This window comes from Chlamydotis macqueenii, chromosome Z, assembly GCF_036417535.1.
Source record: "Chlamydotis macqueenii isolate bChlMac1 chromosome Z, bChlMac1.mat, whole genome shotgun sequence".
Taxonomy (NCBI): domain Eukaryota; kingdom Metazoa; phylum Chordata; class Aves; order Otidiformes; family Otididae; genus Chlamydotis; species Chlamydotis macqueenii.
The window spans coordinates 68,176,951-68,193,254 of NC_141593.1; the positions used below are offsets into that span (position 1 = coordinate 68,176,951).

Below are 16,304 nucleotides of genomic sequence, written 5' to 3' on the forward strand. Positions count from 1 at the left end.
TGTTTGACCTTGGTTCATCCAAGGAAGATGATGATGACAAAAATATAATTCAGAAAGAACAAGCAAAAATGCTTACTATAAAAGATCTACTTTGGACACACTGTCTCATCATTGACTTTATGGAGATTTTCCAGAACAGTGACCTACGCTGGAAACTCAAATACTTCATCTGTGATAACTGAGAGGAGACTGCTATGAAATGATCAGTGACAGATGTCTGAAATACAGAATAGTAACAGATAGCAGCACTGTTGCTGTCCTCCCTTTTGGGATATTGAGCTTTCAAAGTATGGCTTCCCCCATCATAAAATGGGGAAGAAATTACAAACTCCATTAACTGTTGTTTCATTAAGATTTTGGTTTGCTTTTATTCCGCAGTTATGCCATCATTTTACTAGAAATTGCCACAAGAAGTGACCCTATGCCAGTAAGTAAACTTTGAAGTTTGCATGACAACTTGATTTTGTTGCTGCTGAAGACAGAAACCAAACTCTAAGTAACTGCACCTTTGATTTATTTTTTGAGCATGCATTTTCCTCTTGATTTTGTGGGTGCAAGTTCAATTCCAATGGAACATGCAATCAGGGCTTCCTCATGCATCTACCGGTCTTCCCTTAAGGATTTTGAAGAAGAGTGTGTGACAAAAATAATGTAGCTCCAAAATTGCCTTTTAGTTAGCTCTGTGAGGCTTAATGGCATTGGGGTGGAGGGGGAAGGTATGCCTTAACATATTCCTTTTTCTCCCGTTGTTCGTTCCCTTTTCTGCCATGCACAGGCCCTTTCAGAGGAGTGTTGTAGTGGTAAGAATACGCTAGAAGAGCAAGTGAGCTGCTCTCCATAAGGAAAATGTCTACTTGGCACGTGTGTTATGATCAGCGCTAAATGGCAGACATAAAAATGTACCTTGAAATTGAAACTAGATGTTCTAAATATGTAACCATGTTCTGTCTGACATAATTTTCTTAACAAGAATTCCAACAACAAAGCCCTGAAATTGCCATTCTTCCATTTCTGACAGTTTGTTATAATAGACTAATGTAGGCCTTATGGTTTCTCAAAAGTTTCCCAATATCTTGTCCTATATTAACTTGTCTCAAAAGCTGTTTACCTCATACAAACACTGAGCCTAAAGTCTTTCAGCCAAGAAAAAGCTTTTAGACAAGGCCACCTAGTTTAGACTGGGTTATATTATATATTTTTTTCCTTTTACTCTCATGTAAACAAGCTGATCTGGAAGTCCCTGTCATCTTCTGATAGGGAAGATATCATAAAGGTAATGAAGATCATAGTAATATATTTTCAGTTTTATTAAAAACATACCACTTGTTTCAATATTGCATAATCCCTTTTTCTCTAGAAGGATGAGGTACATTCAGCTGAATATTCTTGGTGCCCATCTTTGGCAGAATTAATTTCAGGAAAGGGTGAGAATTCTTGCCCGTGTCCCGCAGACTACATAGAGGTGAGTAAGATACAATATTGTGTACAAAAATTCTTTACTAAAGTGAATTTAAGATATGTCACAGAAGTTTTATGGCAATATTACCATTGATGAATGTAAACAACTCCAAAGTCTTGAAGTACATCTCAAACAAGGTACAATTAAATGCTTTAATATCCTTAATAAAAAAAAAAACCCAGTCACTCTGACAAATTGAAAATTTCAGTTGTCCCCTTGTCACGCTCCGATTTCAGATGAGAGGAAGGCCCCCTTGCATTCTAGCCAACCTCAGACGAGTCTGGGAGGCTAGGGGCAGCTGGACCAACCTCTCACACAGCGGAGGGTGGTTTTGCTCATATTCTTGGGAACAAAATTAAGACTCAAAACAGAGTCAAGCGCCAGGTAACTTTATTAACCCAACAAGAAGTTCGCAAATGCAAGAGAAAGGAGAGAAAGAAAGGAAAGAAGGAAAAGAGTTTTAGTTGGAATAGCTACCACCACGGAGCCGCGGCGTCCCGACAGTCCAGTTTACTCGGTGGGGCAAACGTTCCGTCCGATGTTGGTCGTTTCTGTCCTTTTATCGTTCGTCTTATTCACGTCACATATTCCAAGAGCAGGTTTGCTTGGCCGCACCCCTCACCTGGCAGTGATATGCATGCCCAATACCGACTCTGGGCCCCTCTGTTTTTCTGGCCTGGGCGTGTACATAGGGGTAAGGCTAAATTTTGCAGAATCAGCTCTGCATTCAGGTTCGTGGGAAAATAGGAGGAAAAAACAGGAAGCTTCCAGTCCTGTGGCTTGACTGGCTTGCAAGATAAGGGAATCATCTTGCAGGAAAACAGGAAGACTCCAGTCCTATGGTTTGACTGATGTACCACCGTTTAGGTGATGGTTTGGCGCTTCGACAATGTTGAGACAAACATTCGACACAGTCTCTCACACCCCTCAAACTGTTGGTGTACTAAATGATGTTTTTAATAATCAATAATAGATTTTTGTGCATTTTCATTTTACTATAAAGTGTTGAGTTCCATACATATTTTATATTATCTGCTTAGCTTACTGGCAAAGGACTTTCAAATAGTGAACTATGTGTCTCAGGCAAAGTATGAGATTGGTGTGATTCTCATGCAGAAGGTCTGTATGTTCAGTAGCCTCAAACTGCCCAATAAATCAAAGTGCACTACCTTCCAGGTCAATTAAATCAGAACAACATCGTGGCATCCTTGTTTCGACTTCAGAGCTATGTAATTCACCCTGGGTGGTTTGTAGCAACCTAAATGTAACAACCATCTCATAAGCAGCACCGGATTTTAGTTGGGAGTTAACATTCTTACGAAGTAATTGAGTCTTCAGTCTTCTGAGGATTTTGTATACAGACAAGTCCTCTGAAAACAGTATGTGACTCCAACAGCATAACACTGGCTTAAAGCACAAGACAAGAGCTTAAGCAGTATTTGACAGAAGGAAGATGAGCATCTAATTCATTATTTCCCACAGCACCATTTTAATGAACTAATGTACTTCATTCAGCCTAAGTCTGTAGAACTCTGGAAACCTTGGTACAGCTCTGCCACTTTTCACCAGCTGCAGATAGGGCTTCACATGCACAGTTTGCACTGGGAAAATAGTAATATTAATTAGAAACACTACCTGTGCTTAGACTGACAAAAGGCTATTTGCTTTTCACACTCTCTTTTCCTGCTGCAGTTAATCAGAAGGTGCAGAAAAAATAATCCAACCCAAAGGCCTACATTTGAACAAGTCAAGAAAATGTTATACAAGATCAATCCTAATAAAGTGAGCCCTGTTGACATGATGATGACTCTGGTAAATCTGTTTTTCTAATCCAATCCAAGTCAATCTTTTAACTTGCAATAACTTTCATCTCTATCCTTCAGTTTTGTTTTTTGATCTCATATTCCCTGTTTGATGAGAAAAATTCACAATCATTCATTCACCTCTGGTGGGCTGACTGTAGCTGTGGTACTTTCCTTCTTATTCAATTTCTGTCAATTTTTCTTAACTTTCTCAACTTCCTTGGGGCTGAAAACTTTTGTTTCTTCAGTCAAATGTTTGTTTTTTTAAAGCTCTCACAGGAAACTACATTCACCTTTTCCAGTGGTTTCGTGGTAGTATTACAGTACTGGTATGTAATCCCTTCATGCCACAAATAACATGTTTACAGATGCATTATCTTAAGCACATCAGCAGAGAAAAGAGACTCCTGTGAGCCTGTTGCTCATACAGAGCAAGGATGCAAAAGGCATAGCATAGCAGGATAGTTTATAAAACAGCATTGTAAACTTTTGATAAAAGACTGAGACTTAGATAATTTTGGTTTTGGTAACATATTTTAATCTATGTCTGCAGCCTGGTCTCTGCATTGGATTTGACCCCCAATGTTTCCACAGACTTTGAAAAGTCTGGAATTGGCTTCTGCCATCTTAAGTGTAAGCAACAATCTCAAGTCTAGAATAATAAAATTTACCTAGGGAGAAATCTGATCTTTGGATTTTGTAAGAAAAAATTAGCACACTCAGACCTGAGCCTTTGCCTATCTGAATGTTTTCAAAGCAGAATTATTCAAATGCTTAAATCCTATCCAGCTGGTAATATATTTCAGTAAAAGGATTATTTTGTGCAATTCTCTATATTGTTTAGATGGAGAAATATAGCAAACATCTGGAGATACTGGTTTCTGAGAGAACCCAGGATTTAATGCATGAAAAACAGAAGACTGATCGTCTATTGTATAGTAAGTTATATATAACAAAAATACTGGCTCTTCTTCTCACTAATAATTTTATTTTAACTGTCTAATTACAAACACAAACCCTTTTATAGGTGATTATTTAATAGATAACATTTACTTGTTCCTTGCAAAGCTGGAGAGATATTTAGCTACTTTTTATATTTTCCTTCTAAACATCACTGCACTCATCTGAGACCTATGATGCCAAAATCCATAGTGCTCTCACTTTGATCTTGCTTGGGAGTCCTTCGGTGTAGTTATAAATACTGGGGAATTGCCTTTAGACTGAGGTTACTTTTGGTGGCAGTTTGTCTTCTGGAATTTCACAAGGACAAGGGGATAAAGGAACACGTAAGAGAGAAAAAGGAAAAGGCTGTGAAAGTGAAAAATAAGAGAAATAAAGAAGATTTTTAAAATCAGGTAAGATATAGTAAACAAACCTAATACAGGAAGAGAACACTAGCAAAGAGCTAACAAAGAAGGAGTTAGTCACATCCCAAGTCACACTATTAGAAAGTAGCCTTACTCTGACTTAGAATGTATAGATATGGCTTTGTTTGAACTAAAAGTTATGGGCCATTTGAAAAATCTGGACTTCTTACCAGTGAGAGTTACTGTGAATTCTCACATTACAGCAGAGCAGATTTGGATGCTAATGCGTGCTTTCACCTTCACATTTATGAACATTGCTTTTATACCTTTAAACAAACATGTTCTGTTTATTGTGTGCTTTTATCCATGACAAAGAGAGTAACAAGGCTCTACTTTCTACAACAGGTATGTTGCCGAAGCAAGTAGCAGATGATCTCAGGCAGGGAAAACATGCACAAGCTCAAAGTTACTTAAGTGCCACCGTCTTTTTCAGGTAAACAAAAACAAAAGATAGGACTAGAACTGGCTCCTACTGAAGAAACGTCTAGGCTCCTAGTGGAGGTGAAGCTCCTAACTGAGTACAGACTTTCTATCTAAAGTGCCATTTATAGTACCAGGTGGCAACATTTGATTCTGCAAATTAGTGTCTTTCAAAATTAAATAAGAAATGAGATTAAGGTGGAGCTCAAACAGACAGCAGCACATCACTTTATGTGTGTTAACACACACATGCATATATGTTTCATAAGACAGGCCTAAGTAAATGTTCCAGCATTTAGCTATGTAAAGGAAACATGTCTATCTTTAGGGTCCGTGTGGATATACGGTCTTTGACTTGTTAAGTGTGCATGAAGCAACATATAAATTGAGTGTTTTCACTTGTCAGAAATGGACAGATATTAAGTTCCCTTTTCTCCTTTGTACATAACCCAAAATTGAAGACTACTTAGTTTGTTGCAGATTAAAGTGTGTGTAAAAAATTATTTACTGCATCGTTAAGCAGAAAGACTTAGGTCAGTCAGTCCTTTTAAATGGAAGGAGTCTGTTTTCAGTTTAAGTATACATTTGAATTCAAAACTATTCTGTAAGATCCTTAGGAAAAGAAACATCGAAACAAAGAACGTTGAGGTATTTCCACTGAGAAAATACTACTGTGTGTTTAGGATTACCAATCTGCAATGGTTAAACCAGTGAATGAGTATGTTCTTTTCCTTGTGTTTTAACAGTGACATTGTTGGCTTCACTCAGCTGTCCAGCAGCAGCACACCTTACCAAGTGGTAGATCTCTTGAACAAGCTTTATACCAGTTTTGATGAAATCATAGATAACTATGATGTCTATAAGGTGGAGACAATAGGAGATGCCTGTAAGTTCCTTGAGCTGTGAACAATGATAAAGCATGGGTATTTCATCAGGATAGAGACTGATTTGATGAAAAGGAAGAAGAGGTAAAGGACATTTGGAACATTATTACCACTGGAAAGACCACACAAAACAATTAAGTTCTAGCAGATCCCTAGTAAACTTTAGGAACATTTTCCTGCATACCTTTCATCATTTCTACAGTTGATTAATGTTTTGGATGGGACAAATTAGTTGAGGAAACTACCACTGCTGTTTATTTGGTTCCTATGACCTGTAAGGTCTGACTTTAAACTTTGGCAAACCTTGGATTAACCACAGTTGGCAACTTCTGTTTCACAGGAACCCAACTGAAAAATTTACCTTCTACATGGGTGCATAGATGCCATTTAATAAGCTTTATTATCTCTGTCTTTTTTTTCTCAAAGACCATGACAACCATTTCTCTTCTAATAATCTGTAGGGGCTTGGCTGCCTCTTGTTTTTGGATTTTTAGGAAAATGGCTTTCTATTTGCTACCACAGGAATCTGCTGGGGATTGACTACCATTAAAACTGAGTTCCATCAAAAACCTAGCAGGATTTTTTTTTTGTGACAGTGACAGGAAAATCCTATATGAGATGAGGAAAAAAAAACACCACTTTTTTTTTTTTTTTTTTTTCCCTGTGGCATGATTGAGCATATACTGGAGCACAAAATTCCTGAACAAATGCACCTGAGGGATCCTGTACAGACCTGTCTCTTCTCCTACACAGTAAGAGTCTGTGCAGTAAGCATAGGACAATGCCTAGTGGGAATCATTGCTTCTCTTCATAATATCTGCCCAAAGACAAAAGGTATTGAACGGCCACTTTCCCCCTACCTGTCCCGCTTCAAGCATACTCAGTGGATGGGGGGAGGAAGAAAGGGTAGGAGAGAATAAATCTTATGGAAAAGTAAGGAGGAAATTCAACATTTTTCAGAACTAGAGTAATTACACACATGAGCTCTTGCTCTGTCGTTCATTTGTTTCTGGCTTTCTCTGCTCCACAGGCACAATTGTGCTGCAGAATATGAAGGAGAAGGGCTTTACTTTTTTTAACTTAGGCAGCATCCTTTGGTAAACCTGTGTGTAATGCCAAAGGTTAACACATGTGCCCTGTTGTGTTAAGATATGGTGGTGTCAGGAGTACCCAAAGAGAATGGGATCCTTCATGCTGGTGAGATTGCAAGCATGGCTTTAGATCTTCTGGACATCTGCAAGACTTTTAAGATCCCACACAAGCCCAACACCCTCCTAAAGATAAGAGCAGGAATCCATTCAGGTATGTTAAGAGGGCTGCAAAAGAGTCCTCCTCTGGTTTAACTAATGTTTCTCTAGTGGCATTTCCTCTGCATGAAAAATGAAGTTAATTTCTTGACATGGGATGGAACACCTCATAGAGGTCATCCTGACACAACAAATTATTGAATACCTGGAATATTTGGACTACAGTGCAGAATATAACATTGCAAACACCAAATGGCCCCAGTGCCTTTGCTGATGTGAGTGAGGACTGCCATTCTGTGTCTGTTACTTGTCCTTTTCAGCTGTTCTTTTCTCAAAACAGTGAGTTTCTTCTTGTCTTTGTGATCTAGCCCTCACTCTCAGACTCCTAGCTCCCTGATCTAAGCTGATATGGCATTGCAACTCCTTCCTAATAGACAGCCACAGTTGGGCATGTGCTGTGCAGCCCAGCAGATACAAATTAAGTGGCTTACATTGTCTCAGCAACAGGTCATATCTTCTGTGTTTTAAGTCCCCTAGAGTGGACATGGAGGAATCCAAATGCTCATTTTCTACCTTCAGCAGGAGCAGGTTACTTCCTGTTCCTGCTTTTCCATGTAAGTAGTGAGCATTGAGTGTCTAACTTCTATTGGCAGCATTCCTATCTCACTGCCCCTCAAAATATTCTGTTGTCATGTTGAAGCAGAATTCTGCAGTGACGTGGGGAAAATGGACTCTACAATCTTACAGATTGTAAAGTAGGTATGATTATTCAGTGCTGGGCAGCATGGGGTGGGGGGGTAGTCCCACCAAAACAGTGCACGCCTGATGTGGCAACTCACTTTAAATTTATACAACCAAGTGTTACATATACATAAAGTTTCACAATACTCCTATACATATGCATGACCTGTTCCCGCTTCGCATTAAAATTAGTCCCAAGGGGTCATTTTCATAAACTCCTCCCATCTGTGCTTGCGCAGTGCCTCGTGGTGGTGGTCGTCAGGGGTCGTGGGGATGAAGGTAGGTGACTTCCCTTGGTCACTGCTAGTAACCTTCTGTTCTTGCGCAAATTCAGTTATCCCTTGGCTTTTATTCAAGCTGCAGGGTCAGTTTTAGCTGGTTCTTGAAGCGACCCCGTAGTCCTTACCAGGAACTTTTTTTCGTGAAGAATCGCAAGACTTTCTGCTTCAGATAGTTTGCACAATGGTTAACATCATTAAGCAAGTGGTTAGCAAAACATTAAGCGCTATTTATCAACTTGATTCCTTAGTATGCACAGCAATAATTAATCAATGCCATATCTACTAAAATTTCTTTAACTCCTACTCTCAGAAGGTGTCTTAATTCATGCACACTACCTCCATCCCATCATCACTTCCCCTTCCATTCTTCGTTGAGCCCCTTTCGCAATTCACTCCATGGCTCTAGAGGCCATCTGTAAGGCAGATGTATAACCCATATAAGACAATACTGACACTCAGTCTTGATCTTGTTAATGAATGAGAAGCATGGGAATGTAGGAAGCAGCCATGAGGCTGTATGACTGATTATGAGACTTAAAAACACAAAAACATCTTGTTTTCTTCTATTTTGGTTTTTTTCTTTTTTTACAGGGGCAGTTGTAGCTGGAGTTGTTGGGACCAAAATGCCACGGTATTGTTTATTTGGAGATACTGTGAACACAGCTTCCAGGATGGAATCTACCAGTGAAGGTAACAACGAACAAACTGCAGATATGGTTTTGACCATCCCTTAATGAGTTCTGAAAAAACGTTATGCAGAGTTTTGTGTCCTGTCCTGTTTAAATGACTGGAAATCCCATAAGGAGGGTGTTGTTTCCGGAATCCATTGTGCCTTTGGGCAAATTATACAGGTAGTATTCTCTACAACCTTTGTAACAAGGTTGTGTTGTCTCATTCCCCAAGTCTCAGAAAGGGATTTTGATGGCTTTGAAGTTCTCTACTATAAAAAAGGGTAAGAATCAGATAAAATGAGAAGTAAGTGGATATGATGACTATTTCTATTCCTTCCTGGCACCCAGCTGAATTTATAGTAAAAATATTTTCATGATTCCTCTTTTTTTTTGCTGATATCTTCCTTTAATGGAGAACACAAGAGATGGTAGGACACCATGGGAGCTCTGTCTGTCTTTAACCAGTTCAGGAGATTGTATATGTGTCCTCCAGCAAAGAGATTAGATAGAAATCTCTAGAGATTAAATCATGGAGAAATCCTCACTTTCGCTTCTTCACAGGAGATAACAGAGCTCCATGTTTAGTTAGCAAGCTTCTTCTTTAGCCATATCATATAATCATAGAACAGTTACGGTTGGAAGGGACCTTCAAAGGTCACCTAATCCAACCCCCCTGCAAGGAGCAGGGACATCCCTGACTAGATCAGGTTGCTCAGAGCCTCATCCAGCCTGGCCTTGAATGTTTCCAGGGATGGGGCCTCCACCACCTCTCTGGGCAACCTATTCCAGGATTCTACAACTCTCATTGTAAAAAAAATTTTCCGAATATCCAATCTAAATCTACCTCCTTCTATTTTAAAACCATTACCCCTTGTCCTATCGCAACAGGCCCTTCTGAACAGCCTCTCTCCATCTTTCTTATAGGCCCCCTTGAGGTACTGGAAGACCGCTATCAGGTCTCCCCGGAGCCTCCTCTTCTCCAGGCTGAACAGCCCCAACTCTCTCAGCCTGTCCTCATAAGAGAGGTGCTCCAGCCCTCTGATCATCTTTGTGGCCCTCCTCTGGACCTTCTCCAACTGGTCCGTGTCCTTCTTATGTTGGAGGCTCCAGAACTGGACACAGTACTCCAGGTGGGGTCTCACCAGGGCAGAGTAGAGGGGCAGATTCTCCTCCCTCGACCTGCTGGCCACGCTCCTCTTGATGCAGCCCAGGATGCACTTGGCCTTCTGGGCCGCAAGAGCACATTGCTGGCTCATGTTGAGTTTCTTGTCCTCCAGCACTCCCAGGTCCTTCTCCTCAGGGCTGCTCTCAATCCATTCTCTGTCCAGCCTGTATTTGTGTCTGGGATTGCCTTGACCCAGGTGCAGGACCTTGCACTTAGCCTGGTTGAACTTCATGATGCTGGCACGGGCCCACCTCTCCAGCCTGTCAAGGTCCCTCTGGATGGCATCCCTCCCTTCCAGTGTGTCGACGGCACCACACAGCTTGGTGTCATTGGCAAACTTGCTGAGCTAAGGGTGCACTCTATCACACTGCCCATGTCGCCGACAAAGATGTTGAACAGGGCCGGGCCCAACACGAACCCCTGAGGGATGCCACTAGTGACCAGTCTCCACTTGGACATTGAGCCGTTGACCACCACTCTCTGAGTGTGGCCATCTAGCCAATTCCTTATCCACCGAGTGGTCTGTCCATCAAACCCATGCCTCTCTAGTTTAGAGAGAAGGATGTCATGCGGGACAGTGTCAAAAGCTTTGCACAAGTCCAGGTAGATGATATCAGTTGCTCATCCCTTGTCTACCGATACTGTCACCCCGTCGTAGAAGGCCACCAAATTGGTCAGGCACGATCTGCCCGTGGTGAAGCCATGTTGGCTGTCACCAACCACCTCCTTGCTCTCCATGTGCCTTAGCATGGTTTCCAGGAGAATCTGCTCCATGACCTTGCCAGGCACAGAGGTGAGGCTGACTGGCCTGTAGTTGCCCAGGTCCATCTTGTTCCCCTTTTTAAAAATGGGGGTTATGTTCACCCTCTTCCAGTCATCGGGAACCTCACCAGACTGCCACGATTTCTCAAATATGATGGCCAGTGTCTTGGCAACTTCATCCGCCAGTTCCCTCAGGACCTGCGGATGGATCTCATCAGTTCCCATGGACTTGTGCACCTTCAAGTTCCTCAGATGTTCCCGAACCTGCTCTTCGAGTACAGTGGGCGATTCTTCACCCTCACAGTCCTTGCTTGTATCTTCCGCAGCTTGGGTGGTGAGACAAGAGCCCTTACCGGTGAAGACTGAGGCAAAAAAGTCATTGAGTACCTCAGCCTTCTCTATGTTCCAGGTAACCAGACACCGGTTTCCTCCCGGAGGGGGCCTACATTCTCCTTGGACTTTCTTTTGTCCCCTACATACCTATAGAAGCTTTTCTTGTTGCTTTTTATATCTGTGGCCAGATTGAGCGTTTGAACCTCAACTTCTGGAATATTTTATCCTGATCTGTAAGAACTGGGAAAAAAACAAACAAACAAAAAAATATTAATGAGGGAGGGATTCAAGGTCAACCAACCTTCATGGCTTGTTTTGGTTTCTTTCATGAAATGAAATGAAGCTGAATAGTTTTATGGTTTACATTGCAATACTTTGTAAAGGGATTTGAATTAGGCAAAATCCAAAGTATTTGCAAGATTAATTTTGTTATAAAAAGTGATGCTTTCAACATCACTTTGATCATGATCCACTGGAAAAAAAAAAGGCAAAAAGACAGAGGAGTAGTCCTAAATGATGGCCGTGAAGGTTCAGCCTCAGGATTTGAGAATCAACCAGGATCCATTCCTTCTCACCATTTTATATGTTTTTCCTAAGCAAATTCTAGCCTGAATGGAACACATACAAGTTCCTTTTCCTTCTTCAGTTTCCCAGAAAACTCCTTTCCTTCTCCTCCTCCTCCTTTCAGGCTTCTTGTAGCATCTTACCTGAGCTGCTTTAAAACTAATGGCTTCAAAATCTGCTCCCATCATTTTTCATATGTCATCTTTTTTTTCCGTACGTCAGTCTATTTCTCATATGATGCATCAATACTATAAACTTAGGTATGAAGACAGAGCTTCTTACATTTTAAGCCTTTCTTTTATCTCCCTCTTTCTCTGGCCATGCACACCTGAGGATCTCAAATTACATTAACATATTTTAACCCTAAGATGATAACTTTAAAACAGATTAATTAATTACTAGCATTTTTAATTTAAATTGCTATCAGCTTGAATCTGAGTGCTAGTCTTGTTCCCAAGCAGGATGATCAGTTAAAATATCAATTTTCTACTGGAAAGAGTATTTCAAAGATATGTATCTGGATCTGCTGAAACATACATTCCCTCATCTACAGGGAATGTTTTAAGACTTTCAATAAAAAAAAAAACTTTTAAACAAAATAAAAAGTTGATATTACAAAACCATCATTTTCTGATACAATAAACATCAATAAGACAACCTGTTGTAGTTCAGCCCTGATCAGGACCAGACTACGCAGTCTCTCTCTCACTCCCCCCACCCTCCAAGAGAACAGGGAGAGATAATATAAGGAAAACGGCTCGAGGTTTGAGATAAGGACGAGGAGAAATCCTTAAAGTTACCATTACGGGCAAAACAGACTTGACTTGGGGAAAACTATTCATTTATTACTACAAACAGCAGGATAATGAGACAGAGAACAAGATAACCTCCATCCACCCCTCCCTCTTCCCGAGCTTAACATTATCTCTACCACCTTCCCCCCCGAGTGGCACAGGGGGGAAGAGGGAATGGGGGTTATGGTCAGTTCATCATACGTTGTTTCACACCGCTGCTTCATGGTTGGGGGAAGAACTCCTCGCATTCCTCCCCTGCTCCGTTGTGGGGTCCCACCCCTACGCCACAGTCCTTTGTGGAACTGCTCCGGCGTGGGTCATCTCTTCCACGGAGTACAGTCTCCCCAGAACGGCTGTCCCAGCGGGCCCTCCATGGGCCACAGCTGCCTTCAGGCATCCACCTCCCCCAGTATGGGGTCCTTCATGGGCTCCAAGTGAATCTCTGCTCCTCCGTGGACCTCCATGGGCTGCAGGGGGACAACCTGCTCCACCATGGTCGTGGAGAATCTTGGGGAATCTTGGCCAGGAGCCGCATTACTCCTCCCCCTCCTTCTGAACTGACCTTGGCGTCTGCAGCTGTTCCTCACAACAGGCTGGTAGATGTCTCTCAGGATTTTTTACATCTTATTCACTTCTCATCTCCTTTCCACTTCTTGCAGCCGGGCCGGACCGAGTCGGGCCCAGTCAGCCGCCTGGCGAGAGGCCAGAGGGTGAGGCCTGCAAGGCCCATGAGGCCTGCGCCTCCCCCTCTGTACCTCTGCCCCCGCTCAGCTTCTTCACATCTTCTCTCCTCTCTTTCTTTTTTTTTCTGTTTTCCCCTTCTTAAATACGTTATCGCAGAGGCGTTATCACGGAACATTCTGCTACCAATCAGCTCGGCCTTGGCCAGCAGCAGGTCCGCCCTAGGCCCGGCCGAGTCCACTGAACAAAGGGGAGCAACTTCTAGCAGTTTCCTACAGAAGCTACCACCTTAGGCCCCCCCTCACTAAACAAAACCATGACACAACCTTAGACAGTCCTACTATAATCTCGGATCTTTTTCAAACAAAGAAGCATAATGGTTTACTCCATGTCACAGAAATATTAAAGGCAAAAAAAATTCAGGGTTTTTTTTTTAGCAGTTTTCCAAATGTTGGCAAATTTTTACTTTCTAGCAAAAGCAGGAGCATTTAGATTTTGTTCTATCTGTCCTTCTCCTTGGTCCTTCCTCCATCATTTGCAAAAGGTGAGACAGCCAGGGTTCAGATGAACATAAATTCTCAGCTAAGGAAAAATCACATTGTTAAAAAAAAAGACAGTAGAATTATCGTAATATTTTCTCTTCCCCCTGTTTTTATTTACAGGTTTGGAGGCAGAGCAAGGATGGCCATTTCTTTAATGTTTAGGTTTTGCTAAAAACTGTATGTGCAAATGAAGCACTGGCTCTTTATCGACTAGGAAGTAGAACTATGTGTGGTTTTCTTTGCAAGATGAAAAGGGTGCTTGTCAGTAACTCCAGCCAGGCAGCTATGAAGAGCAGATAAATAATATTAGATGCAGGATGTGAAGAGTAGTGTTTGTTGACAGCCATGTATTTGTCCTGAGATGCCCTTACAAAGAAGCCAGGATACTGGAGCTTGTGTGTGAACATTTCAAATGACAGAGGAATGACAGCAAAGACATGAAAAAAGCACGGAGGAGTTCGTTAATGAATCTTGAAGTCTTTGGCACACAGAGGGGGATAGGTCTGTTTTAGATGTTTAAATTGTTATGATAATTTGAGAGTTGTCTCTCTTTCCAGCTCTTAAAATACAGTGCAGTTCAAGTGCATACCAGCTGTTGGAGCAGATTGGAGACTATGTGTTAGTATGCCGTGGGAATTTACAAGTCAAGGTGTGTATGCAACATTTATACTTGGCTTTTCAGAAAGGAGAGTGTGAAAGTACTCTAGAGTCCCTGAATTTTAATCCATGCAGTCCTCTATGTCTCAGAATCCTTGGGTTAGACTATTTCCTGTCCCTGAAGAAAGCAGGCTCAAGTTTTAAACCAGGACAAATTCCATGGGCTTGTTTATGGGACAAACCTGATAATTCAGAGATTAAGGACTTAGCCAATCTTGGAAGTACTGCATGACATATCACTATGTCACAACTACTTGAAATCAAAAACAATCATTCAGAGACATCACAAATCATCATAAGAGTTCCATGAGAGGACTAACATACTTCTGGACCTAGTTTTGTGTGAGACTTCAAAGAATTGTGTTCATCGATAGTGCTGCCACTGTCTTTTAAGGAAAAGGTTTATGCTTCAGTTTTTCTGTATGTAAAATGCCTGCCAGGCACATAAGTCTACTTTTAAGACTTGCTTTGAGTTGTAATAAGAACATTATTACACAAATGATGGGTAGTATTATAACCGCATGACTCATTTTCTTCCTTAGGGGAAAGGAGACATGGTAACATACTGGCTTGAAGGTAAGAAAGCCTCTGCCACCCAGAAGGCAGTCACCAGCACTTCTGTGACTCTTCAAGACCCCAACAGAGCTTCGTTTAGTTTGATACCAGGTGTCCTTCCCAGTGATCCTCTCTCAACTCCTGCTTACTAGCCACTCACTAATTCCAGCATCCATCCTGCTTTCAGTCTGTTAGGTCATCCTGCTGAATTAGAAAGTGAGAAAAGAGATAGTATGGCCATTTGGCCTCATGGATGTATTAGCTCAAACTTTATTCACAGGTGTATCTCTGCCACCAGTGCAAGGAAAAATACAAAAAAGCAAAAGCTCATCTTGAGGAATGATACATAAGACTGGCCCACCAGCTACCAGGAGAGAAGGTAGCTCCCAGTGTTACTTGTTGGTTTGGTTTTGCTGGGTACTCCCCTGCCAGCAGCCTCTCTCACTTCAAAACCAGCTGGCTGGACATTTCAGCCTGTAAGCTGCTCCCATAGGAAAGGCAGAGACTGTGTAGTGTTGCTATTTAGTGCTATGATAAACCTGGTGGGTGTAATTTGTTTTTGTGCTGTGAAAGGGAAAAATTAGATGTATATTGTGTTAGAAACCAAGGCCCATTGAAAGAGGAGGATGAAGCAGTGCAATCATAGTGGATATGAATTGAAATGAGAATTTGTGCTCCTGCTTCTGTTTCATCTTCATTGCCTGTAGCATAGAAAGAAGAATTAAGAAGAAAGTTTAGGATATTTCCATAGAGTCAACACTTAGTGATACCTACCATCTTGATAGGTTAGGTAGATCGGAAAATCTTGGGAGAGAAATGAAAGATTGCATGCTGTTGTTGAACAGAAGATAGTCCATTACAGCTGACTAGTCTTTGGCTGCTGGGATTTCTCTGAAAAACTACTTTTAACATTAGCTTATATTATGGAGTTGCTTTGACTGAAGTGATGGTGAACCTATTGCTGGCTAGCTGTCTGACTGTGAAATCAGGCAGCCCTCTGAGTCACTGTGTAATTTAGGACACAGTTTAGAAAAGGTCATTCTTGAGCAAGCATTTCCTGTAAAGAGAGACGCGTCACTACAAGTGGAGTAATCTGTTGATGAGCATGATTCTGTAAGCATTGTTGGTGTTGATTTTCTTTAAAGACAAAGCATATGTATGATAGACCTTGTTTATACTTTTTAGGGTTTTATTTATGGCAATAAACTACCTTTCAGGGCTACTCTGTTTTGAAGAGTTCAGCCAGTTCCAGCTGAACTGATTAACAAACAGTCTAACAGAATGAGATATGTGAAATAGAGGAAGGAAGGATACCAAGAGTCACAGCAGTTCCACCATAATGTGAACTGGAATGGCCAAAGCTAACTGTAAGGAAGGAC

At 41.4% G+C, this 16,304-nt stretch overlaps 1 protein-coding gene across 1 annotated transcript in view; it reads left to right on the forward strand.

Annotated features, from left to right (window-relative positions):
* LOC104473196 (atrial natriuretic peptide receptor 1) overlaps window positions 1–15,077 on the forward strand; it is a 39,797-nt gene extending 24,720 nt beyond the window's left edge. The window contains exons 13-22 of the mRNA XM_086770989.1: window positions 379–427; window positions 1,358–1,462; window positions 3,152–3,271; window positions 4,106–4,199; window positions 4,974–5,061; window positions 5,795–5,934; window positions 7,082–7,234; window positions 8,793–8,891; window positions 14,271–14,362; window positions 14,913–15,077. Of these exons, the coding sequence (XP_086627115.1) occupies window positions 379–427; window positions 1,358–1,462; window positions 3,152–3,271; window positions 4,106–4,199; window positions 4,974–5,061; window positions 5,795–5,934; window positions 7,082–7,234; window positions 8,793–8,891; window positions 14,271–14,362; window positions 14,913–15,077 (1,105 nt within the window). The remainder of the gene's footprint in view (window positions 1–378; window positions 428–1,357; window positions 1,463–3,151; window positions 3,272–4,105; window positions 4,200–4,973; window positions 5,062–5,794; window positions 5,935–7,081; window positions 7,235–8,792; window positions 8,892–14,270; window positions 14,363–14,912) is intronic.
* Window positions 15,078–16,304: the final 1,227 nt, after the last annotated feature.